The sequence below is a fragment of the Trachurus japonicus genome, chromosome 12, assembly GCF_045865225.1.
Source record: "Trachurus japonicus isolate A0001 chromosome 12, Traja_1.0".
NCBI lineage: Eukaryota > Metazoa > Chordata > Actinopteri > Carangiformes > Carangidae > Trachurus > Trachurus japonicus.
This window is the reverse complement of record NC_140918.1, coordinates 26,963,164-26,990,784: the sequence shown is the minus strand read 5'-3', so window position 1 is coordinate 26,990,784 and position 27,621 is coordinate 26,963,164. Positions and strand designations below refer to the sequence as shown.

General features: G+C 42.6%; 2 protein-coding genes across 2 annotated transcripts in view; both read right to left on the bottom strand.

The window, feature by feature from the left end:
- Positions 1-566: 566 nt before the first annotated feature.
- slc38a9 (solute carrier family 38 member 9) lies at positions 567-15,259 on the bottom strand. The gene is made up of 14 exons (XM_085794019.1): positions 15,149-15,259; positions 12,528-12,657; positions 11,560-11,678; positions 11,411-11,474; positions 11,210-11,303; positions 8,996-9,166; positions 8,725-8,784; positions 8,122-8,337; positions 7,125-7,232; positions 5,479-5,585; positions 5,193-5,306; positions 4,409-4,557; positions 2,529-2,618; positions 567-796 (listed from the first exon to the last, which is right to left on the bottom strand). Exons 1-14 carry the CDS (start codon positions 15,244-15,246, stop codon positions 631-633), a joined length of 1,686 nt encoding a protein of 561 aa, XP_085650145.1. The 5' UTR covers positions 15,247-15,259; the 3' UTR covers positions 567-630.
- A 6,980-nt stretch (positions 15,260-22,239) lies between these two features.
- tln1 (talin 1) overlaps positions 22,240-27,621 on the bottom strand; it is a 111,042-nt gene continuing 105,660 nt past the window's right edge. Inside the window, exon 46 of the mRNA XM_085794031.1 lies at positions 22,240-22,550. Coding sequence (XP_085650157.1) covers positions 22,445-22,550 — 106 coding nt within the window. The 3' untranslated portion in view covers positions 22,240-22,444. The remainder of the gene's footprint in view (positions 22,551-27,621) is intronic.

Sequence of the window (27,621 nt, the reverse complement as noted above, 5' to 3'; positions counted from 1 at the left end):
CTTCTCATCTTACACCTCATTATTAGATCCATAAAAATATTGATTTCAGCAGCTTTAAAGTTGACGAGTAGAATTAACCCTGGATTGAGATGCTGTTTGAATGGAGATAAAAACAGAGCTTCAATACAACGGTTTAAAAGATGCTCTTGTGGCTGTGAGCCACGCTCCACCACATGTTCCTGCTGGTGCCGTTTCAATACACAGACAGCTCACAGTGTGTCTGCACTGTCTGTCTGGGCAGGTCTGGGATCAGTCTGGGCAGGAATAATCAACAGTATCATTCAGGAAATTATCTCCCAGGAAGATTTGATCATAGAAATACCACGGGCTGGAAAATAAAAAGATAATGTTATCATACCAAGACATTTGACTCCTCTCCTTCCCCTGCAATGGAAAACCTTTACGGATGACATCACTCTGAGTGTGTGATATTTAATCTGACATCACAGCCGCCGCACACATTAACGCTGACTGTCTGCAGGCCGGCGTGGGTTATCAGGGCTTTACTCTGGCAGCCATGACCTAACCGGGGTAACACACACACACACACAACATTATCCTCCGTCCGAAATCTACCACATCTTTTAATCTTGCCTCTGATTGGTTCAGAGCGTCCGCATCCAACTGTCTCTACATGAAGAACTGAGCCAGCAGGTTGGCCAGGCCCAGCAGGATCAGGAAGCTGTGGAAGACGGCCGAGGGCCAGCGGAGCGTCCCCTGACGCTTCTGGGAGATCATGTGGACTAAAGCAGGAAAGACGAACACCAGAGCCAGGCCACACGTCGCTCCGGAGAACCTGCAGGAGGAGACGGAGGGGACAGCAGCAGAGCACAGGACAGGGTCATGATGGATGAGGCAGCAGAGTCTGAGCCACATTTCTATTTCAAAGACCAAGACAAACCTCTTCACACAAGTTTAGGTTCTTCTATGACTTATTGAATAGCAGATTCACAACCAGTGAAGGGAATAACGGCGTTATAAAATAACAGCGTTACTAACGGCGCTACTTCTTTCAATAAAGACAAATCAAAAAAGTTACTGTTTCCCCCGTTACAACGCCGTTACTGACTACTTGATTCAAGAAGTCCTGTCATAGACAGGCGTGTGTCGTGGAGCCTGTCTGTAAATACTGAGTGAGTTGGTTAGTTCCAGATAAATGGGAGGTTAGGGTTATGGTTAGGGGTTAAGGGGGGCGAGTCCAAGTAATTTGCCTTTTTTTTTAACAAAATTATATTTATTTATAAAGCACATTTAAAGGGACAGTTCAACATTTTGGCAAATTGACCCATTGTCATAATCCCTATGGTTTTAGGAGTAGGTTCGTTACCTTTGGTGCAAGCTATTTTTAGATCGGCGGAGCAGAGCCGCGAGCTGCTCAGAGTTTCCCTCATCAAACTCATCAAATACACAATCCAACAACTCCAAAATGCTTCCATGGACAAGTTGTGACCTGCACATTCACCACGCTATGAGATAATAGCGGAACGTTAAGAGACAGAGTTGTTTTCGAGGTAAATACAGAGACTGCTTGCTCAAAAACTGCCCGCAACGGGAACGCGCATCAGCGGTTTCGCATGAATTTTCCTTGAAAACAACTCCGTCTCATAATGTTCTGTTATTATCTCAATTTGTTGAACTATCCCTTTAAAAAACAACCCAGGATTTGAGCATGTTATTAAAAAAAGTACTGCGATAGTTACTTTTCCTGGTAATTAGTTACTTTTAAAATGTAGCAATTCAGTTACTAACTCAGTTACATGTTGGGGAAAGTAACTAGTAACTATAACTAATTAATTTTTTAAAAGTAACATGCCCAACACTGTTCTCAACACACATGTTTAGAATGGTACATTTACTGACAGAGCTGCTAATCAACACTACTTGTTTGTGCATCATTCTGTATGGGCATCAATGACTGAAGAGACTCTTGACCACTGGCTGACCAATGGTGTAACTTCATCTCTCAGTCAGTTGTAAGGCCGACTGCACTGTGGAGCCACAGACATGCTTTTCTTATGAGACTGCAACTCTCGTCTAACAGAGTGATTACCCTCTTCACCTCCTGCTCACCACCATCATGGCAGAGGCTTCTTGTCTCCGTTACCTGGACAACGTCTCCAATTCACTGATTTATCTGTGGCGGCCGCCTCAACATCAACACTGACCATCATATATTGATTTCCTATTTCTTTTTCCACCGTCTTATTTCATTGTAGAGCAGCCCAACGATTCACTCAGCTTCTACCTCTCTCTTCTGTCTTTTCAGTTCTATCTATCTATCTATCTATCTATCTATCTATCTATCTATCTATCTATCTATCTATCTATCTATCTATCTATGGAAAGAAAGAAGAAAAATGTACACACATCTATGCACTGTATATTATTCACATCACTTTGAGGTGAAACAGACTGTCACTGAGTCCACACCACATCCTGTAATGTTGCAGCCTCTCACACACACACACACACACACACACATTCATCATCACACAGCTCATGTGAAGTGCAGCCAGCTGCAGACTCACCGTATGATGGATCCAATGTTGGGATAAAACTTGGCCATCAGCACTCCGGAAGCAACGATCAACACGTTCAGAGACAGAACGTGGAAGAAACTGCACAGAGACACAGTGGGAAGTGGTCACATATTAGAGACGACTGATCAGACTGTATCTAATGTAATAACACACAATTCAGCATTATCAAAGTCTACAACTACATAAACACAACATTTTTCAAGTTCAAATAAGGTGATTTAAATATTAAAAAAGAATAATGATTATGATCTTTGTCCTGACTAAGCAGCTGTAGCTCCAACGCCACTCTGACATAAAACAGACACAGAGCAGCAGGGTAACTCGTGTGTTGGTGTTTGAGTGTTAGTGTGTCTTCCAGCTGTTGAGCTGTTAACAGACAGAGGCTGAACATCTGCAAACATCTGCAGCAAGCTGATGAGAGCTAAGGAACCAACTCAGAGAGACGGAGCCTGAACAGCTGTCAAACATCTAATTCATTAATATTAATATATTGATTGGAGCAGTCTTAATGTCAGCGTGAAAATAATCTTGACATTAATTATAAATGTCAGAAAACTGATGATCGATTACATTCACTGGCTCTGGTGTAAATAATAAAGTCCCACATTGAGTTTGAAGGTGATGCGGGTGTGACAGAGGATCTCTGACCAGCTGTCACACATCTGTCCCTGTTGATACGTCCCTGATAAGTAACAAGCCATGACAGCAGAGACCTGTCAATCATGTGTTTAAAGGAGATATATTATGAACGGCTGGTTTCAGTGTCTGTCCGTTTAAATGCAAATGAACCACTGCTTGCCCCGTCCCACCCCTTCTACCAGTCCCAGGTAGGGGTCGGATTATGCAAATTCGAAACCTAGTAACATCAATGGAAGAAGCTCGTAAAAGCACATGGATTTCAACCTAGGGAGCCTGAAAATTACAGATTTTTTTGTCAATTCTCACATTTTGGGGGCTGGAAGGCAAGACAAACACCCCAATATATGTTAAAGAGCCTTCAAAAAGTGATATTTCCATAATATGTCCCCTTTAAATGTCACTTTTAAAGTGTGTCTACTCCACAGTTTGTCCAGCAGGGAGCGTTGACAGCTGACACATGTTTAAATGTCCTGTCAGTAAACACCATGTCAACCTGAGTGACTGGAAGTGATCATAATAAGAGCATGATATTCATAATTATAAAGCTTCACTCTCAGCCTCGTTTCCAGCTTCCAGATGTTTCCCTGAGGAGCTGGAGGAGACCAAACACTAAGCTAAAGGAGAGGGAGCAGATTCATCAGAGACAGAGCTCCACGTGGATCATCATGATGATGAGGTATAAACAAGTAGTTGTTAGAAACTGTCACTGTATCAACTTAACAGGGGACGATAATGTGTTTCTGGTGCCTCTGTGTAATGAAAACTGTTACAGCAGGCTTAATAATCACTTTCACTGATCTCATTTCAGTTCAAATATGACTCAGCAATTTGCCACTGATATATACAACAGCTACCGTTTATGGTTTTTTCAAGGACACCTGGATCTGGATGATCCTGCAGCTGATTGGACGCAAGGGACACGATGAAACTGAGGAAATATTCTCAACTGAAAAGTTCAGATAAATGTTGGAATACAAGACAATGTGCAAGTCACTGGCTGATCTGAGTTCAGTCTGCCAGCTTGTTTGACATGAGTCTGAGTAGGTCTTGTGTAAACTGCACTCATGAGCTTCTTATCTGTAAATCTAACAAAAATAAAACACACATATTTGTATTTGTGGTTAGTAATAATTCCCTCTTTGAGGATCTTTGTTAAAATATCTCATAAACATGTTCAGTCATCTTCATCAGCTTCCACAGCAATCAGAGGAACACTAATGAGGTGTTACCTGGGGTAATGATTGCCAAAGATCTGACCCATCATCTGGACCCGCACCAGGTACCCCAGCAGGGGGTAGACTGTGATCATCTGGAACAACAGGAAGGTCCGAGCCACGAACACCATCACATCACTGCTGGGGAAGTTGTCCAAGAAGTTCTGGAGGAGAGAAGAGACAAGAGGAGGAGGAGTGTTTGGTCACTGTGGATAACAATACAAGACTGAGTCTGTAAAACCACAACCAGCTGTTTGGAGTTTTGACTCGTCAAATCTAATCATAAACAAAATGTCTAAACCGTACGTGCCAAAATAAGAGCTGGCCTTTCTGCAGACAATGTGGAAAAAACAACACATCAATCATTCTCTATAAGCTGCACTTTAATGTATCTTCCATTATTTTTTCTTCTTTTACTCAATAATCCTCTGAAGCACTTTAAGTCTTGTTACTGCAGCAGTCATCAAGTATTCTTTCTGTTTTTTTGAAGTGTTATTGATTTCCTGTGCATTTCTTGTGTTCAAAAAGGGTTTACAATTATGCAATTATATTTACAACTTAAATTAATAATAGATTAAAATACATTTTTTCCACTGTACCAATAAAACTCAAATTCAAAATCAAGATGTGTACAGGGTTATGAGTCCTGACGGGGTAAGAGACGGCTGCAGGATGATGTATACTGACCAGACACAACATTAAAGTCTCTGGTTTTAATATTGGGGCTGATCAAAGTAACATCAGAGTGTCCTGTACTTAAGTGAAGGGACATAAAAAAAGAGAAAAGTGTAAATCTTACTGGCTCGATGCAGTCTTTGGAGAGAGGAGGTGAGGGGAAGGCAGCAAAGATCAACACTCCCACGTACAGATAGGTCAGTCCTACTAGCAGATAGGCCACAGACAGGTCCCGTACCTGAAGGCACCACAACACATCAACCTTTATTAAAACAGCGTCACTGCTACGACTGTGTTTCCAGATATGACGGGGACATGAAGGTGGCGTGTGGACAAATGTGTTTGATCCTACAACATCAACAACACTTTTACTACTGATGTAGTGACTGCATGTTGACGGTGTCGCTCACATTGTTCTCTTGGTGCTTGTTGCTCTTCATTAGCGTGATGATGCAGTTGTGAATGAAAAAGGCCAGAGTGAGGACGCCGGTCAGCTGAGGGAAGAGCAGCCTGAACTCTGAGAGAAGGAGACACAAGTGATTCATGTGAAACTGCACACAGACGCAACACATCCACACGCCCTCTGCAGTTCACTCCTCAACGAGCAAGCACGTGTTCAAATCTTTTAAAACTCTGACTGACAGATAAGGAGATAAGTTTAGACCCTAACATGACAGAACAGGAAGCTACAGTGAAGGTAAAGCAGATATACAGGTGCATCTCAATACAGTTGAATATGATGGAGGTCAGCAGTCTTCTCCATGATAGAAGGTTCAGGAACCTTTGCAGCTGTTTGGAGTTAATGAGCTGGTTAGAGTGTGACACCATTAGGTTACAATAGTGAACTTTTACACTATATTCTAATCACTCATTTATTGAATTTTAGGTTTTCATTAAAGGTCCAGAGTGTAAAATGAGGGGAAAACAGTGACATCTAGCATTCCGATTCTATTATTTATCTAATAAAAAATTCAATTGTTTATTTATGAACGTGAAACTCTTGAAACGTGCTCTCTGGTTGGCTGGATTTTCCATTCCGTACAAACATGGCGGCACAAGATGGCGACACTCTCTAAGCAAGACCCTTGCTATATGTATATATATAAAAGAAGAATTATAAGATTTTTTTATAGCGATTATACACTTACGGTACACAAATATATTCATTGGTAGTATATAGATTTTGCCAATAAACCTTGACAAATATTACACACTGGACCTTTAAATGTAAGCCATAATCATTACAATTAAAATACATAAAGGTATTACATATTTCAGTCTGTGTGTAATTAATCTATATATTGTATGAGTTTCACTATTTGAATTCACTTTTCCATGATATTCTAATTTATTAAGATGCAGCTGTATTTACTCTCTGTTTAAATGCTCATTATAGTTTAGCTGTTTGTCTGTGTGAGAGTCAAACATAGATACAGCAGTGAACTCACTTATTAAAGCCTGAGCAGACAGAGTCATACCAACACATACATACAGAAAAATCTCTAAGTCACACTCATATTAGCACCTATAGATAAGTCACCAATCAACCTAAAGTGCATGTTTCTGGAGTGTGGGAGGAAGCTGGAGAACGGAATGAACTTAAAGTAGGAACAAGAAGAAGGTACTCCAAACTGAAATGGTCAGACCTGTTGACCAAACCCAGAACTTACAGTACTTGCTGTGAGGTGATGTTAATTACTGCTCCACTGTGCCACAAAGGTAACAGATGATGGATAATAAATAACTGAGCAGGAAAAAATGTCTTGTTTTAAGCTGCAGTAATTTATGAAATTCAATAAAATTCAATACACTTTAAACAAAACTGCTCTCACTGAGGCAAAAACCTTAGTAATAAAAATGATAACGATCCGGCACTGACATAAAGTTGATACAGTTATTGATCAGCAGCGCAGTCTAAAATATGAAATGAGCTCATAGACCATCAGGTGCTGAGGGGAACAATACCACCGGGTTCTAGCAGGAGTCAGTATCCTCATACACAGACCACCTGGACTCGACCAGGTTCGTGTGTGTGAAGCAGAAGCGGCAGGTTTACCTGGGACATAGAACTCTGTGGTGTCGATCCAGTGGAACTCCAGGTGGAAGCCGAGATGCACGGCCTTGATGGTGACCAGCACGATCAGGTAGACCACTGAGATGGTGCCTGGACGAGACACAGCAGTTCAACAGTCAGAGGGAAGACCCACAGACACAAACCTGAACGCTGAGGTGGGAAACTCTGATCAGGGTTAGTGACAGAAGACAAATCATTTTTATTACATTGATAAAAACTACAAACATGAACCTCACAACCTGGATTAATGTTACTACGTATTATTCACCATAACAGACTCATTCATTGATTATTAACCAGACTACGGTGCAGAAATCTCACTCTGTATTATGGGTTAAAGCTTTTATATGTTTATAGCTGTGACCTCACCAAACACAGATGACTCATCTATCACGATATAGAGTCAGTCTGAGCTCTGCAGCATTTAGTAGGTAACTACATCTCATCATGTAGTGAAGTTATACACAGGAACCCAAATGCTGTTTTTTCTCTGGGAATTAGGGACAAAAAAAAACTATTTGAAATGTCAAGCCAACAATAAAGGTAAAATATTACAAGAATGATGTCATAATATTACAAGACGAAAGCTATATTATGAGAATAATGTCATAATGTTAGGTTTTTCAGGGGATGGCTCCTCAGCATCAGGACATTGAAAAAAAAACTGTGAAGACACAGAGTCTGTTCTACTCTACAGACAAACAGCAGCTTTGTCATTTTATCTGTTAATTACAGTGGTATTCCCAAAACTTTAATTAAAATTAAATCAATCAAATAAAACGTTTTGTAATCAAAATGTAATATTTCTAAATCTCATAATATTACAACTTCGTTCTCATATTTTCACATCTTTTTTTCCTCAGTTACACTATTTAAATCAGTTAGGAAACTAACTTCAGTCCAGTTTTAAACGTCTTTCCAGCTGCGCCCATGTCATCCTCACCCACAAATATTCACATCCTCTCCTGCAGCATCTTACCCAGGAAGGTGAACCTGGCGAAGAAGGAGGCGGAGCGGAAGCAGAGCAGCGGCAGCAGCAGGACGATCAGGTAGAGGGGGATGGTGTTGGTTTTGCTCCACCAGTGTTCGAACGAGCCGCTGTCAGACGTGCTGTTTCCACTGGGACCGAGGATGAACATGGGGGAGGGAGCGGTGTCGTTCTTTCCAGGGTCAGTGTTGGGGTACGGACAGATGACTGGAGGACAAACCAAACCGAATCAACACAAATGAACTGTTTTTGAATGATTGAGTGAGCAAAACAAACACACATACACAGGCACCTGGAATAAAACAAGTGGCAAGATTCTAAGCTAACCTGACAGGACAGACACCAGCACAAACATGCTGTTTATCTGACTTTTATCTCTTATCTTATTCTCTGTTTTTGTCTTTTTCAATGTTTTAGCACTTTCATTCAGAAAAATTCATTCAGAAACACAAATCTGTCAACAAACAAAAGTTAAAGGATTTGATTCCAGGTTAAATATCAATTCCAAATACACAGGCTCCAGTGTTAATCAGTATGATTCGGTTTGCCTGATGCAACTGTTGAAACAGATGAGTTGTAGTTGGAGTGTCTCACCTCTGTCTGAGCCGTTGGTTCCAAACTGTGAATCTGACGCGCTGACATTGTGAGAGTAGTCTGAGGAACAGACAAGGAGACAACATCTTATTACACATTAAAAGGTGCAATCACCAACAACTGATCAATAATTTATGATTTCTCTGCATGAAAACAACCACAGTCTATGAGCAGGTGCTCTGATGTCTCTGTGTAGCTGTGAGTGAACATGTGACTGACACAGAATCAGATATCTGAATGCCATCGGCTGGTTGCTGATCATGTGACTCACTGTAGATAAACTGTCCCGTGTTGTAGAGGAAGTTGGACATGAGGACCCAGTAAACCACCATGGCTCCGATGAGTGACACCATGGAGAAGAACAGGCTGGACCACTGGCCGAATTTACCAAAGTAGTACCTGCACACATCCGGGAACTCCCAGTCCGACGTGTCCACGTAGGCTGGACAGGACAGAGAGGTAGCAGAGCAGAGGACATCTGATCACATAACTGTCCACAATGCAGTTCAGAGGGAAACATCAGTTCATTAAGGTAAAATGATGCTGTTATTGGAGCTCTTCATCTCAGGCAGCAGTTTAATCAGTTCACATTCAGACTGGAGGACACAGCAGCTTTTAAACCTGACAGTGCAGCCTCCGTGTGGACGGACAGACAATGAAATATGTATCACCATTCAGGGCTCCAGAATAACTTTTTTTTTTTACTAGGAGCAGAGTGGCCCCTAACTTCAAATTTTAGGAGCAAAAGCAGAAAGCTTAGGGGTGTAAATCGACTTGCAAATAGGCAAATATTCACATTTCCTTTTCATTCATGATCCTCACACACATTGGCCTGTCACCTGTAATGACAGATTCCAGATTTATGAGTCGCCCCTTCCACATTTCACTAGTGTAAAGAGAAAAGAAGGTAAATTTACTGGTTGTACATGCGCAAGCAAATGAAAATTTTACTTGCACTGTCTCTAATTTTTTATTTTTTATATTTAGGGGCCGTCCTGTATCACGCCAGGCCTCTCTGTTTAGGAACAGAGAGATTAATCACTGTAATTAATTTATAGCAGCTATGTGAATTTAACAGAGAGACAATGACCTGCAGCTCCTCCCACTTTATACACCAGTGAAGAGTGAGGGAGGGAAATCAGCTGCAGTGAAGTCTGATCAGGGATCTGTGAGTTGTTGGTGTGTGTGTGCTGCTGAGGTGTGAAGGCCGACATGTACGTGCTAGGAGCCACTCCTCTGTGGAAAACATCCAGACTTGTGTCAACAAGGAGGGCTGGTCAGTGGTGGTCAGCCTGTAGGTTTGTGGACAGACTGAGGACCTTCATCAGTGTAGAAGCAGCTTCGGCCCCAAGTCAGTGAGGCTGACCTCCAGCTGACCCCCACTCATCAGCTGTCTCCTGGTTACTGCTCTCTATGAAGGAGTTCAACATTTTGGCAAATTGGCCCATTGCCATAATCCCTATTGTCTCAGGAGTAGGTAGGTTCGTTACCTTTAATTGTCGGTGCGAGCTATTTTTAGAACGGCGGAGCAGAGCCACGTGCTGCTCAGAGCTACACTACGGAGGCTTATGGGTTTCCCTCATCAAACTCATCAAATACACAATCCAACAACTCAAAAAAAAAATGGTTTTGCATGAATTTACCTCAAAAACAACTCTGTCTGGTAATGTTCCGTTATTATCTCATAGTGTGGTGAATGTGCAGGTCACAACTTGTCCACCAGAGCGTTTTGGAGTTGTTGGATTGTGTATTTGATGAGTTTGATGAGGGAAACCAAGAAATCCCATTAGCCTCCGTAGTGTAGCTCTAAGCAGCTCGCGACTCTGCTCCGCCGATCTAAAAATAGCTTGCACCAACATAAAGGTAACAAACCTACTCCTAAAACTATAGGGATTATGGCAATGGGCCAATTTGCCAAGATGTTGAACTATCCCTTTAAGAGGCAAAAATATAATCTCCTAAAGTGATGATAAACACGATGTTTATTATCTGTAAAGTAGTATTGATGATGTAATGGAAGTGATCATTAAATATCATAATGTTCTGAGTGTGTATTTAAAAAAAGAACCACACACACAGGTTTCCAGAGAGCTGGTGCTCAGAGACTAAAATACTAAAAGACTCTCAGTCTCTCCTGGAAGCTGCTGCTGCTCCAGGAAACACAACAGCACAGTTGTGTGAGAGGTTTTAAAGTGGAGCAGAACTAACAGGTCACCAAAAACCCACAGCTCCACTTCCTGCTGTCAGAATAAACCTGAAGTGAAAGTTTTATTCTGGTAACATCAGAGGAGAGTCCGCCTCCTTTCACTGGAGTTTATCCTGATGCCGAGTTCATTATTACTGCGAGTCTCACACAGGATAATAAAGGTCACTGCTACTGTGTCCAAAACAAGCTTGGTTTGCACAGGAAACATTAAATCATTCAGTTCTTACAGAGATAATTGATTATTGGCAGATTGATCAGGTGTCAATGCTGCTGACTTACGTATGGCCTTTGGTGATTTGAGGACGACGTAACAACAGTAGAGCATCAGCAGGCCAATGAAGATGAGGATGAAGATCCCCAGAGTGAAGCCAGCCTGAAAACACACACACACACATCAGATTTAATGTCCTTACACACACACACACACATTACAAACAACACAAACATATCAACAAGTGACAACAACGTGGGGTGAATCACCTGCTTTATACCCCAGGGGATGCTGAGGATGGACGTGCCCATCATGGTGTTCCATATAGCGAATCTGTGAGGAGAGGAGAGCAGGTGATGAGCACAGAGGTCAGAGAGTGAGGAGAGGTGAGCTGCTGATGGGGAGGGGGAGGGCTTACATGGTGATGATGCTGGGGTTTTTAGAGGAGGGGTCGCCGCCGGTCACCTTGAAGGCCGTCCCCAGGGGGCTGTAGATGTAGATCTCCTCCGGCCGGGGTATCACATGGTTTGGAGGACTCTGGAGGGGAGAAACACACACAGGGTCCTCACAGGTACAGCAAGATGAAAACTATATGATGAATATCTCATGAGTTCAAAAGATACATAATTTATCACACACACACCATATAGTGGTTTCATAGTTGTGGTAAGCTAATTATAGTAATTGTAGTACTGGAGATGTTTGTTGGCAATACATTTACAAACCTCACTTTGCTAGAATATGAAGTTAAAAAGTTTAATTTATTCATGCTGCTCAGAGCTACAGTACGCTACGGAGGCTAATGGGATTTCTTGGTTTCCCTCATCAAACTCATCAAATACACAATCCAACAACTCCAAAACGCTCTGGTGGACAAGTTGTGACCTGCACATTCACCACACGATGAGATAATAACAGAACATTACAAGACAGAGTTGTTTTCAAGGTAGATGCAAAGCCAGTTTCGTGCTGAAAAGAGGCTGCTTGCCGAAAGACTGCCCCCAACAGTGCATCAGCGGCTTTGGGGGGAAACCAAGAAATTCAATAGGCCTCCGTAGTGTAGCTCTGAGCAGCTGGCGGCTCTGCTCCGTCAATCTAAAAATAGTTTGCACTGACAATTAAAGGTAACGAACCTACTCCTAAGATTATAGGGATTATGGCAATGGGCCAATTTGCCAAAATGATGAAATATCCCTTTAAAGGTGCTGTATAAATAAAGCTGGACTTGACTTGACACAACCCTGATCCTGGTTCTGTCCTGTTCTTTTCCCTCCGGTGTCACCGGGTGCTGGTCTCTCTGATAACATCATACTGTAAAGTGTAGAGCTGCTGCACACGACCACAGCCCTGATAACCTGCACCTGAACAGAGACTGAGTGGACGTACCAGCAGCCTGTCAGAGGAGCCGGTCAGTCGGCCGTAGTAGTGGACCCTGCTGTTGAGGATGGCGGCCTCGGCAGAGACCCTCTCCTGTGGGTCCTCGTCCACGATGTTCCTGGGCTCCACATGGAAAGGCCTGGAAACAGACGGACAGAGACAATATTCATTGTTAAATCATTAAAAGGTTCAGTCTGTCACATCCAGCTGTGGGGTGGACAACAGTCAGCTTCCTGTTGCTCGTGCTCTGTGGATGAACTAGCTGAAGTTACACTGTTATTAGGGTTTGACTCATTAAACAGCTTCTTCTCCACAGCAATCAACTGCACAAAACAGACTTTAGAGCACATCTTTTAACTGTTGCTTTTATTTCTCATTCATTTACTGATCATTTTATCTGTTGCTTTTATTCATGATTTATGACCTGCTTACTGTATATATTGTTTGAAACGGTGGATGTGTGATGAGTGTGTGAGACGACATCTTCACTGACAAAATGGGATTTTTAAAGGGTAATATGTCACATCCTCTGGATTTTCATGAGTCAGTCAAGAGGTTAACCGGCTGAGTTCTAAAGAGGAAGTCAGAGAGGTTCTCATTTTCAATTTTTAAGTTGCATCATCATTCATTCACATGTCAGCAATAAAAAGAGATTACTCCATGTCAATTGCTCCTTACTGTCTAGTGTGAGAACAGGCTGCTCGTCTTTTGGTTCAGTTAGTTATTGATCTGTGGGTGGTTTTCTAATTTGATATTGTTTTATTTTATGGATTCAAACTGTTTGTTCCATCTCGACTGAAGGAGTACGAACTCACGTGTGTGACTGATGTGTCGGGAAGCTCATCGTTCACTGTGAAATGCCTCACTGATGAAAATTAACACAAACTGTTAATTCAGTTGAGAGACACACATACACAAACACACACTCGTGTTAGGTGTTAGTGTCTACCTGTCAGTTCCAGGAAGTCGGACTTGTTTATTATCTAATGAACAGTCAGTAAAAGAGAAGCAGCCTCTGTCCAGAGCTGGACTGGATCCACATGGTGGAAGAGAAACTGAGGATTCTCCATGTGTTCAACAGTCTTACTCTAAAGATGATGAAGGGTTCATGGTTGGTTCATAAACTGTCACAGCTGATCTCACACAGTGTGAGAATATGATTTAACAGCTGTACCTGCACAGTAAACACATGGAGACACAGCATCACACAGCATCACACCTGAATCTACACAGAAATCCACCAGTCATTAAACACACTACAGATCTGACACAGAGACAAACCTTCACTTCCTCACCTGCTGCAAACCTGCCCTGTTGGTTACTGGTTACCAGTAATGTTAAAGGGATAGTTCAACATTTTGGTTTGTTACCTTTAATTGTTGGTGCAAGCTATTTTTATAACGGCGGAGCAGAACGGCGAGCTGCTCAGTGCTACGCTACGGAGGCTCATCGGATTTCTTGGTTTCCCTCATCAAACTCATCAAATACACAATCCAACAAGGTTATCGAGGTAAATTCATGCAAAACTGCTGATGCACGTTCCGGTCGGGGGCAGTTTTTCGGCAAGCAGTCTTTTGCATTTGCCTCGAAAACAAGCGTTTTGGAGTTGTTGGATTGTGTATTTGATGAGTTTGATGAGGGAAACCAAGAAATCTCATTAGCCTCCATAGCGTAGCTCTGAGCAGCTCGCCGCTCTGCTCCGCCGTTCTAAAAACAGCTTGCACCGATAATTAAAGGTAACAAATCTACTGTTATGACTATAGGGATTATGGCAATGGGCCAATTTGCCAAAATTGATTGATAGAAAGATAGTTTTCCTCACATTGAATAAATATGTAGATAAATGACTGTAAACTGCTCATTGATAAATAATTCTATAACAACTCATTGACATTGTTGTTTTTGTTATATGTACTGTATGAGTGTGTATCTGTGTGTATGTGTATGTATATGTGTAGATGTGTGTATATATTCGCATTGAGTACATGACCTTTTTTTAATTATACTGTAACTGTTGACCCCAGAAAGATTAGTCGGTGCTGAGGAAGTGACTTATGAGAATCTACCATAAACAACATCACTGTCCCACACACACAGGTACTTGGAGGCTTTGACGTCATTTGACTGAATGAAATGTTACCATGATCAAAATCATGTATTTGTCTGCTTTTTAACTATCTGAAAAGATTTGGAATAAAGTAAGAACACAACTCAACAACAAACAGAGCACATATCTAGTTGTCAATTATGAAAATTATTACTTCAGGTCATGATGTGAGAATACGACTTCCAGGTGAAGTAAACATGTCTCACATGTCACTGATTATCATTTACTAATTAGTTTGTCCTCGAGTCCCAGTGAATCTTTGCACCGAATTTGAAGATATTACCTTAAGATGTCACTGATATATCACGTTCATGAGAATGGGACAGACAGACAGAAAGATGGACAGACAAGGAGACGGTTAAACCTGCTTCTCCTTATCAGCATCTCTGTGTCTGTGTCTCTTCCAGTAAAAGCATATGACTCCTTCATGTTGTCTATTGAACATCCTGATCATGTGAGCAGCTGCAGCCCGGTGCTGGTAAGTAGTGTGTATTGATCGGTGTAGAGTTTCAGTGCAGTTCACCTTTTAGCCTTGACGTCCAGAGAGTCTGTGGAGCCTCGGTGGGAGTAGCTCTCGGCGGTCTGCTCCGAGCTCAGCAGAGGCCTGTAGTCGTCCTCCATGTTGCCTACGACTGTCGGCTACAGCTCGCCTCTCATCACCTGACTGAGAGGACACAGGTCATAAAGTCCACTGACTCACGCTCCGTCACAATAAAACATGATTTCAGCTCAGTTGTTTACTGCCGGTCATGTGGAAAGTGGAAACTGTTTCAGATTTTTGTTGTGCTGCTGATCCACTCGTTCACTCGGTTCTCCCTCTGCGCACTGTGAAAATCTAAAAATCTACCTGTGAACCTGGGTGACCCATAATACTGAAGACTGGGTCTGGTGGATTATCTGACCTGAGCGCAGTTCAAATCTGTAAAAGCTGATTTTCATACAGTGAAAAACACACTTGGCCAAATTAAGCTGCTGCTGGGCCTGGATCAGCAGCAGCCACACACACACACACACACACACACACACAACCTCCACAGAATATCACAAGCTCCAACTAATGAAGGCAGGAAATGAACCACGTAAGGTCAGTGTGACATGCTGAAGGTATTTCAAGATGCCATGTAAACTGATACTCTGCTTATTATGTACAGTATAATTAATGATGTTACAAATAATCACTTTAAAGGGATAGTTACATTTTGGCAAATTGGCCCATTGCCATAATCCCTATCTTAGCAGTAGGTTCGTTACCTTTATTTGTCGGTGCAAGCTATTTTTACAACGGCGGAGCAGAGCCGCAAGCTGCTCAGAGCTACACTACGGAGGCTAATGGGATTTCTTGGTTTCCCTCATCAAACTCATCAAATACACAATCCAACAACTCCAAAACGCTCTTGTGGACAAGTTGTGACCTGCACATTCACCACGCTATGAGATAATAACGTTACAAGACGGAGTTGTTTTCGAGGCAAATGCAGAGACTGCTTGCCGAAAAACTGTCCCCTGTTTTCGAAAACAACTCTGTCTCGTAACGTTCCGTTATTATCTCATAGCGTGCTGAATGTGCAGGTCACAACTTGTCCACGAGAGCGTTTTGGAGTTGTTGGATTGTGTATTTGATTTGATGAGGGAAACCAAGAAATCCCATTAGCCTCCGTAGCGTAGCTCTGAGCAGCTCACAGCTCTGCTCAGCCGTTCTAAAAACAGCTTGCACCAACATTTAAAGGTAACAAACCTACTCCTAAGGATTGGCAATGGGCTAATTTGCCAAGATGTTGATCTATCCCTTTAAGACACATGGAACTGGATGCAGATTTCATAAAAGCCTTCATGAGGACATGTGGATCCAGAAATAGCCAGACCCCTTCACTTTACTTCACTCTTCTCTACTAAATCTTCCATAATGACACAGTGAAGCTTTTGTCAATAGGTTAAAAATCAAAAACTGAAATGTAAGTTGCTATAGTAACTGTAGACAGTTTGTCCAGTGTTCAGTTTGGTTTTTAGTTTCATAGGAAAACACACGGACAGTTTCAGTTCTGTTTCTACAGAACTGAACCTCAGATTTAACCAGAAAATAAACACAAAAAGACAGACAGACACACACACACGCCACTGCTGGTCAATGTCAGAGGTCAGAGGTCAGAGGTCATGCACCATCATCAATGTGTCAGGGGCCGTCAGACAGAGGATGAACTGACCGACAACCGCTGTCCAGAGCAATGAACGTTATCAAAGACCACACACATCCTGCACATTACCTGTTCTTAACCCCGCATCATTTATTATTTATACACTTTGATTTGGGTGTGTTCTTTTTCTGTTTGAGACCCCTGTTGGAGACCACCCTGTGTTTACACAATGACAATAAACTAAAGAGTCTATCTATGAACACAGTCACATGTCTGCTCTTTATCTACAATGTAAACAAGTGGTGCTTCATGCCACACGTCACATCTTCCATCAGCCATAACAGGTGACTGATGGAGGACGTGATGTGCTTCACTGATAGACTCTACACAGAGAACAGAAGGCAAAGGAAAACTCACGTTACCTGCACACCAATCAAAATGAACCACGACTTAGGCTACTTACATTTCTTTTTTAAATATAATTATTACTATTGATAAAACTAACATTCACGTTTCAAGCACGCGTAGCCCACATGCAAGACACAGCATGTGCATGAATTCAGCCCAGCTCAGTGAGTGTGTCATTCATTTCCCTCTTTTACTTCCTGTTTTAACGTCTGTGTCAGCGTCTCCACACACACACACACATGCTTTACAACTTGTCATTTTAATAAAGGGAAGTATTAAAACATCTGTCAGGACAAATATCAGCTACATCGTTTGTTCTAATGACTGAGGTATAGGGGAGAAAGGTGATGATAATTCTTGGGGCCCAGTGCCCAGTAGGGCCCACACAAAAACCCAGTAGTCTAATCTTTGTATGATTGAATTATTCTGCATATGACCCTGACTAATACTCATATATAACGCTCCATTAGCATCAAAACAAAGTAAATAATAATAAATAATAAAAAATGATAATACATACATAGTCTAAGAAAGAAGGGGGAAAGTCGGGGGCAGGGGCCCACTTTAGTTTTCTGTCAGTGGGCCCAGAATTCCTAGCAACGGCCCTGACTGTAATTAGTGAGTTTAGTTGTTATTGTCTGACTCTGCTCACTCTTGCTTAACTAAACCTACTCCACAGGTCAAAGGTCGGGACACCTACACATACTCTGAGACAGCAGAAACATAAAGAGCTATGTGGACATTCAGACACACACACTATATCTCTCTCACCACGCAAACGCACTGTGTCTTCTTCCTCATACCTACACAGCCAGGCGGCGCGTGACCACACCAGCACACCTCAGTACAAACTGACAAACAACACAATGGTTGCCACAAAGGTCTGAGTGTGTGTCCAGTGTCCACCTGACCTGAGGCCAGGGGCCTTGGACCGCAGCTCTGCCTCTGTGACTGAGGAAACTTAAAGTGCTGAGTGTGCAGTCACGTCCAGCTAACTTCAGCACAACATGGTGACAGTCTTACCAGCCGGGCGGTGGTTGTCTGTCAGTCTCCCCGCTCCCGCCTCACTGTAGGTCGGCTAACTGTCAGAGAGCAACCCCCTCCTCCTCCTCCTCCTCCTCCTCCTCCACCTCCTTCTCCTCTTCCTCCTCTCCGGGTCCGGGGCTGCTGGTGAGCCCGTACCGGTCCGCGGTGACCCTCCCCGGGTCTTAGCTCATCCCAGGTCGCTGTGTCAGCACAACTTCCCTCCGCCGAGAGAGAGCTCGACTTCACGACTCGTCGTCTCCTTGGCGACAGCGACACTGACACAAAGCTCAGCCCCGACAGAGTAGTCCGCGGCGGTGAGCAGACAGAAGAGCTCCCCCTGAGGATGACACAACACAACCTATGAACACAACACAACAGTTGTGTTTGTGTTGTTGTCATCAGTGGTGGGTCTACCTCTTCTTCTGCCCCTCCTCGGGCTGTCTGCTCTTCTTCTGCGGTGTGAGACTGCAGCTGCTGCAGCGCCCCCTGCTGGCCCACTGTTTACTACACAGGTTCACTGTAAAAAAAATAAATAAATAAAATAAAAACATCATGTTCATTACCCTAGCTGAAATGTGAAGGGTTTTATTTGCATTTGTTTCTATGAACACATGCAATGGGAAATTTAATGTTACAGTCTGTTTTAAAGGGATAGTTCAACATTTTGGCAGAGTCATAGCAGTAGGTTCATTACCTTTAAAGCAGAAGTAAGCGATCCGGTCGTTTTGGCTAACTTCTTGTCAGCCGAAGGAGTTAGCAGTCCCCGCCCTCGTCCCTACGTCACCACATTCACGCGCATCCCTTGGCTGCACACACAGAGAGGACCGCCCCTTTATGCCGTTCTCCCTCCTCATTGGATAAAGGTTGTAGGATACAAGGAGAGTTTTCTCCTCGGCTTACAGCAGAGCAGAGTGACTGACAGACCCGTGTTTCGGACCAAACACTCTATATAAGTGATTGCTGTCGGAAGATAAAACTATTTAAGACTTATATTAACACAAACATTCCACTTACTTCTGCTTTAATTGTCGGTGCAAGCTGTTTTATAGATCGGCGGGGCATAGACGCGACCATTGCCATGTTTCCCTCATCAAACTATAGGCCTACACAATCTAACAATTCCAAAACCCTCACATGGACAAGTTGTGACCTGCACATTCACCACACTATAAAATAATAACGTATAATTATGTAACATTACGACACATGATGCAAATACTCTGAACTACTTGCGCTTTTCTGTGATGTACTTTTTGGCTACGGATTTGCCTCGAAAACAACACCATCTCGTAATGTTACATGGTTATTGTGGTGAATGTGCAAGTCACAACTTGTCCATGAGACTGATTAGGAGTTGTTGCTTTTGTATTTGATGAGTTTGATGAGGGAAACAATTAAAGGTAATGAACCTACTCCTAAAACTATAGAGATTATGGCAATAGACGAATTTGCCAAAAAAGGTTTAACTATCCCTTTAAGCATAAGTGTAGTCTGACAAGTGAGACAATGAGACAGGTGACTTGGAACTTTAACAATCATAATCCATATTATGCCTGTGCAGTTTTGTTTTTAGTCCATATGTATTTTATATGTCTATCTAAATGCCATATGTATATCAAATGTTCCCTCATGAGCTTTGTCCTCTGTTTGCTCCGGTCCTGTGTGAAGACCGTCAGCTTTCACTGTATCCTCAATCACTGATAATATTGATCAAGGGCCTGTTGATAAGAGCTGGTCCAGGAGCAGAGAGACCCCCAGGGTGAGGGGCTCTCTGACAGGTCTGGGACTCAGGGCCTCAGTCAGCTGCCTGATTACTTCATGAACACAGCTCTAAGTATTCCAGTAATGGATGTTGTTATCTAAACCAAACAAACTGAATCCACGTACTCACTGAGAGATACTGTCACTGGTCTTTGTTTGTGATAAAGAGACAGTTTGCTCAATACTTTCAACTATCACAGAGACAGATACAGTATCATTCAGAGGCTTATTCATAAAACCTGTGTTTTCCTTTGAGTCGTCCTTTCACCCTCTACACAAAAAGAATCTGGCATTTCAATCCTATCATGTCTAATTCTGTTAGTCCCATCTCCTATCACAGTCTTAATTCCATCCACAATCAATCAGATGAATTGATTTTACTTTGCACTTTTGTCAGTGCAGATTTGCTTGACAAAAGGAGAATGAGGTTCCTGTACAAAAAATCTGAGCTGGGTTAATAATATAATAAAAAATAGAATAAAGAATAAAAAATATCTGATATTTATCATGGGGAATATTTTGTACACATTATGTCTGTATTTGTATTGATTCATCATGAGGGGAAAGCACAACTCTTTATTTCTGGCTAATGAACGGTTTAAACTGTATGGAGAAGATAACATGTTCTTCCCAGCAGGGGGCGTATATAACACATAGGAAAAAAATCAATAGTAAAACTTGTTTTTGTTGAAAAAAATCTATACTATGATTTTTTGTATGGTAAAAGATTCTGCAACCATATTTACACAAGTTCTGTCTAAAATTTAAGCAAACATAGGCCTATAGTATGGGTTACATCTATATGGCATTCATCCCATTTCTAATAGGTTCCATGCATAGTTTTTGGATATGTGTTTATTTTTTATTTATGTATAGAGAATATTAATATATATTTTGAATGAGGAGGGAATCCAGATGTGATGTGCTCCAATTTTTGCCATAGTAGTTTTAACAAATTTGATTATTTATTCATGAATTAATAAAAGCGTTTCATTTAGTGAATGTTTTCTGCCGTTGTAAATCCACTTTTAAATCTAAAGTAATTGTTGTTGGATAATCATTCATTTAAAACATTTTTTTTTACTGTTGCTATTTCACTAATATGTGTTATATAAAATTAAGGAGATGATCCCTGAACCTCCATACAAATGATCCTTAGCGTAATTGTAGATACAAGTAAGTGTGATTGTTAAATATCCTGTCCTCAGTAGTTTGACGGTTTATGTGTCATGTGCAGAGTGTAAATGGAGGAGAGGTGAAGGCCTGATAATCCTGTAAAACATTTAATGAAAAACAGAAAAAGAACAATGACCAATACAACCGATAAACACAGATTTTCATTTCCAGACTCTTTTTCCAGCAACAATCAGCACAAGTTTCCAAACTCAAACAACTGTGACCTTTGACCTGTAGTGATGCTTGCGGTCCTATAACTCTGCTACATGAGAAATTATTATTAACACATAAACATCTGAAGAAGTTAAGTACAAAATGATGTCAGTAGATTGTCTCTAGATCTTTTAGACCTCTGTCACAAAGGCAGTGTAACTGTAAATAGACTCGACCGACTGCTGCTACAGTCGCACAACACTGTTGGTTCTTATCGCCGTGGCTCAGGGGAGTGGGGGGGGGGGGGGGCGCCACGGACTGGCTCAGGCCCGATCCTGGTTCTGGTTCTGGGTGGGCTGAGGAGGCTAGTGATGATATGATATTTACAGTTAGACCGTTTGTGACCAGGATTTCTCCCTCTGCAGTCTTTTAGATAGAAATTCCCAGCTGGGTGAGAACCACCTCCTCATGTTCCGGGGATGAAGAACAGGGAAGAACACGACACTGAAACTTTGTCCCGGTTAAAATACGCCGTCCCCTCACTGCGTCAGTGTGTGTGTGTGTTTGGAGGAGGACTGACACAGGGATTGGGGGGGGTTGGGGTTGAAGTTGGGGGTGGGGGGGCACAGGCCTGAGCTCACACACATGATGTCAGGCTTCCTGCGAGGGGCCGTCGCATTTTAACAGGGAAAGTTGGAATTTCCAAATTTCCGACATCTTTGGGAAGCAGCACTATTTGAGAACAGCTGTCGGACATCGAGTTTCTCTTTTTTCTACTTTGATAGTTCCTCTGCATGCATTCAGCTGGGGTCCATAGAAGCACCTTTATATAATGTAACATAGCACCATTTTTTCATATAGTTTTCCTATTGTACTGGGACCCGACCATTGGCATGCATACACTCTAAAAACTTTGTTTTCTTGTTCACCATTTCTAAACGTAGCATTGATTCAAACGTTACAAGGCAAGTAATGAATATTCATACAGTACTTTACATGTAGAAGATGAACTAATACAGTACACGTTAAAGAAAGTGCTAGAGTAGAGAACCTTCTTGTTTTTTAGTCTTACTCTACAGGACTATAGGACACACCAATGTATTACATTACATTTATCTAAATATACACCTGTTCACATTGTCATTATTCACTTCGGTTCATTTTTAAATGGTTTGACCACACATGTACATTTCCCACTCTGAAACTCTTGATGCTTGAACATAAGAGCAAACGAAACAGCGAACAGACGTCCTCTTCAGGATGCACACACTCACGTCACTCTACCTGCACAAGCACAGACACACACGTACAACTTTGTCCAGGCGAGCCACACCTCTCTGACTGTTCTCTATAGCTTCCACTGGCGGACTTTTTCTCTTTTTGAATCGTTTCTATCTGATAAATATAATAAAGCACATGAGTCAAAATAAGCGTCGACGGGTCACCTCCACCACGTCACTGTGGAGGTGCTTTAAGGCGTCAGGGTTGGAAACATTAGATCTTTGTTAAAAGAGTTCATCTTGTTGTTCATCAGAGTCCAACATCCTGTTAGCCCTCCTCCTGCAGCTTCCTATTGGCTGGGACCAGACGCAAAGGAGCAAAAGACCACAACAACCTGTCCTCCAGCAGCTGTGGTCCCACCGTGGCCGAACACACTGCTGCTTGTTGTGCTTTCGTACTGGGATTCTGGCTGACAGCCTCCACACCGGCTCTCAGCTACACCTCCGCAACAACATCATGTTATTGATTGTAAATATTTAAAACCTCAGTGCAAACAGACTGGGGAAAGAAGAAGCTCAAGTCTGACCTAGTTTTACCCAAACCACATGTTAATGCTAGATAAGACTTAAGCCTGTGGATTTTATCCACAGCTTTAAACTGATCCAAGTTCCTTTCAGCGTCATCCCATGGCCTTCTGAAGGACTGTTCGCCTGAAGACCATGGGATGTGGCTGAAAGCTCCACAGAGAGTTGGGCAGTGAACAGAGAAAAATACTAAAGTGTTCAAATTCAGCTCAGTTTCTGACCACAGCTGCCGCAGCGTCGCCTCCACCGGCTCAGATTCATCACCTGCTGTCACACTCATCTGGGGTTGAAAATAATCATTGATGGTTTTTATAGCTTGGAAACAATTTGCCAAGAAGATCTCCCGTTAATGATGCTGAAATTTGGCACTAATAATTATTATCCAGATATCGATACGTGGAGATGAAGGTGAGAGTGAGCGTGCTGGAAAACTGTGTGAAGACACACAACAGAACAGGTCGACGGGTGAAGCAGGAAATGTGGGATGCTCCAGTAAACATCTGGATTCGGCCGCATGTTTTATTCACTAAGGTTGATGATGTCACACAGAGCTGAGGAAGCATCACTCTTTTCACTTCATCAGCCTGTTAAAAAAACAAAACCAAAAAAAAAAACAGATCTCTGCTTTGTTTTTATTCTACATTAATGAAACGATTCTGTCAGTCGTGTATTGACACTGAAGTGGACCAACTGTATATATATTTATATATAGATAGATAGATAATTCATATGTGTGTATTGGAGGAATGAAAGTGAAAGCTGATTGTTATATTTTTGAATCAGGGTCACTGACTCTGACAAATAATGAAAAATCTTGTTCAGCTTCATAATGGGGATGGGGATGCACCACCGACTCCACAGAGGAGGCAGCAGCAGTGACGGAAGAAGAAGTAAGGGGAGAAGATGAAGAAGAAGCAAGCAAGAAAAGAAGAACAAGAAAGAGAAGAAGAAGAAAAAAGAAGAAGAAAGGTCATAGAGCTGAGATCATCTTCAACCTGAACTCATCACTCATCTGTGAAATGAGCCTGAATCTGAACCGTTTCCTGTCCCGACATGACGTTTATTAATATTATTCAAACTAATGATTTTTTTTTTTTTTTTTAAACATTTCGAACACGTCCCCGTTGAAGGACAGGAGGACAGGAACCTGGCTCAGCTCACAGAGGTCAGTGAGACTTCAGAGTCTCAGTTTACTGAACCGTCCCCTCAGCGAGACAGACTCAGACTCAGACCAGGATCTGGTCTACGTTCAGCTCCTCAGACGCTCTAAGCAGGCATCCATGATTGTCTCTTCACACCAAAGGCCTGGACAAGAAGCTCCCTCTAATCAGCTGATCATGAAGTAGCAGAACAAAGTGCAGCTTTTTTTTTTTTTTCCTTTAAAGTGCTTTTGGGGTCATATTTGGAACTGAAGGGACAGACGACCATTTGAACCTTCAGACTAAAAACCAGGTCTTCACCTTCATGTCTGAGACTCGGTAGCTGAATCCGATCAGTGTAAAGATTTTTATATATATTCTAATTCTAAATTATTTGTGCTTTCAATATTTCCTATGATGATTTATAGAACTTTAATCATTTATATGAAAATAAAACCACTCACTTGAACCATCGCAGTTCAACACCACACCAAACACAACCGGCTCTGTGCTTCTCATGCACCTGAACGCATCATGACGAGTGGCTGCCAGCCTGTCCAAACCTCTAACACCGAGCCTTCTCAATATTAATCTCTGGTTTTTTTTCCTTAAAACAATAAAAAAAATCTAAATGAGACGATGAGTCATCACACTGAGGATGACCCTGAGGTTGGAGCTGATATCATCACTTCACTCAGACACAGAGCCCGACTCAGACACCTGATGTAACAGGACGGTGGAGGACTGAACCATCACTGTGTCTAATGTGGACTGGACACCAGCCGGCCAATCAGAGCTCAGTCTGTAAGTTGTATCTATATGTCGCAGCAGGTAACGTGTGAGAGAACAGACAGCACTGTGCAGAAGTTATAGAGACATCATCATCATCAATAGGAGGCTTCTGATTGGTCCAGAATCATCCATGACACACAGCCTGAGTCATAAAGCAGCTGCAGAGCTGTGAGGAGAAGTGGTGCTGGTTTAGAGAGTTTACAATCTGATCTGGTGTCTGCCCACGCCGATTCCCTTTGAACAACTGTAGCGTTGAAAAATACACACGGTCGTCACACTGTGATTCATTATCAGGCTGTGTTCACCGATGGTAGCCAATCAGGAGTCTTTGTCCTCAGTTAAATCTTGTCACATCCTGGAATTTTCAAAATAAAATACAACTGTAGCATGAGATTTGTTCTTTTTACTTCAATGAGAAATAAAAGACGTCCTAGGCTCAACATCAGTCCTACAACTTCTGCACAGTGCTGTGGTTTTAAATGTGTCTTTGAAAACTGATTTTCAATTAGGTTCAATAATTCATTTTTTTTAAATTCATATTGCTACTTTTTGAAATGTAGCGTCCATTTCTTTTGTCCTGAGCCCCCGGTGTCTGACCGGGCTGTGTGCTGGGTCTTCAGTGAGCAGCTGTGACTGGATGCAGGTCACAGAGCTCGGCGCTCAGACTAACATCCAGCTGCGATGGAGATGCAGCGCCTCATGAATGTTTATGGACCTGCAGCCAATAACAACACAGAACATCAACACCACACACACACACACACGTCACCTCTTCCCTCCCTCCTCCTCCTCGTCATCAGAGGAAGGTGAAGGACACACAGCACAGCGGCAGCACGGAGACGCTTTAATGTCGACCACTCGTTCATCCACCGACGACGAGGCGTTCGCTGACATCGAGGTAACCGACCCCCGTAACCTTCACCTGTTCCATCTACATCTAAACCAACGGAGACTGGGTGGACACTGGACACGTCCCCCCAGCTCTACCGACGCACCGGGGACATCACCTGGCTCTCTGAGCAGCAGGTGATGGAGAAGAGTTCAGGTGCTGTCAGTGAGTGAAGGTCTGAGGGGGCTGAAGTCCAATAGAAATATCATTCTCAGTGTTTCAAGTATCTACGAGAGTTTTAAAGGCATCACTACACAACCTGCGCGGGGCCCGTCTACACTGAGAGGCCCCCAGTCTGAGGGGTCGGGGGCCCCAGGGTGGGGTCACGACATGACTGACAGGAGAAAGATGGATAAGAAATGTATATCTGAAAAACAAAATCAGACTTTTCTCTCATTTTTATCTGCAATTTTTCTCCAAATGTCAAAAAGTTCTTAAAATATTATCAATGAATCTCTCATGACTCTACACGGTTTTATTCTGAATGGTCACAAGACGTCTGGTACCACAGGTCTGGTACTACAAACCTGGTATTATAGATCTTGGTACTACACATCTGGTACTGGAGGTCTGGGTAGTACACATCTGGTGAAACATGTCTGGTATTATAGATCTCGGTACTACACATCTGGTACCACAGGTCTGAGTACTACACATCTGGTACCACAGGTCTGGGTACTACACATCTGGTACCACAGGTCTGAGTACTACACATCTGGTACCACAGGTCTGAGTACCACACATCTGGAAACAGAGGTCTGGGTACTACAGATCTGGTGAAAGAGAACTGGTATTATAGATTTCTGTACTACACATCTAGTACCACAGGTCTGAGTACCACACATCTGGTACCAGAGGTCTGAGTACTACACATCTGGTACCACAGGTCTGAGTACCACACATCTGGAAACAGAGGTCTGGGTACTACACATCTGGTGAAAGAGAACTGGTATTATAGATTTCTGTACTACACATCTGGTACCACAGGTCTGAGTACCACACATCTGGTACCAGAGGTCTGGTTCTGAATCTGCAGGTCTCCCTCACAGCTGCACTTGGCTCGATGTCTGATCCAGGATGGATGTGTGTGTCGGTCCCGTCTGAGGCTCGTGGGACAGAACAGATGCTGTATACACACACATACACACTCTGGGACCTGGCGGCTCCCGCTGGGTCGGGGTCTGTTCTGTCTCACGGCGGTGGACTCAGCCAAACACCTCTGAGTCCACATCAGAGCGGAGACCGAGTGCAGCCTCGGCTTACGTGGCTGTGAGGCCGCAGCGGGGTAAATACTTTTTTTTTTTCCTCTCCTTTCAGTTACACAAGTCTCATCTGTTTGTAGTGTAAATTATGACGCTACACAAAACACAGGTAGGCGACAATGAGATGGGTGACAGCAGCCACTGTCTGGTCTCGGACGTCTTGTCAGGGATCGTTTCATATAAGATTAATTCTTTTTTCAAGTGTTTGAGGCTTCAAACAAAAGAATCTCTGTGTGTTTTAAGTGCCTGTGTTGAAGAATAAATTGCACTAAATACTAGATATATTTTGTCTCCGTATTAATCTTTGTAAACTCATTAGTGAGTTGTCGCTGATCACCAAGTCCAGAACCAGAACCAGCAGACAGCAGCATCTCTCTCCTGGCTCTGGTTCTCCTCTGACTCTACAGCACTACACCGTTTATTTAGCAGCTAATCAGCACATTGCTACGTTAC

What these genes read in the sequence shown, in the direction of transcription:
- slc38a9 (XM_085794019.1), bottom strand. Translation starts at nt 15,246, where the DNA reads ATGGAGGACGACTACAGGCCTCTGCTGAGCTCGGAGCAGACCGCCGAG. An exon ending in CTGGACGTCAAGGCTAAAAG is followed by an intron (nt 12,658 to 15,148) that starts GTGAACTGCACT and finishes GTCTGTTTCCAG; the next exon opens with GCCTTTCCATGTGGAGCCCA. An exon ending in ACAAGCACCAAGAGAACAAT is followed by an intron (nt 5,307 to 5,478) that starts GTGAGCGACACC and finishes TGGTGCCTTCAG; the next exon opens with GTACGGGACCTGTCTGTGGC.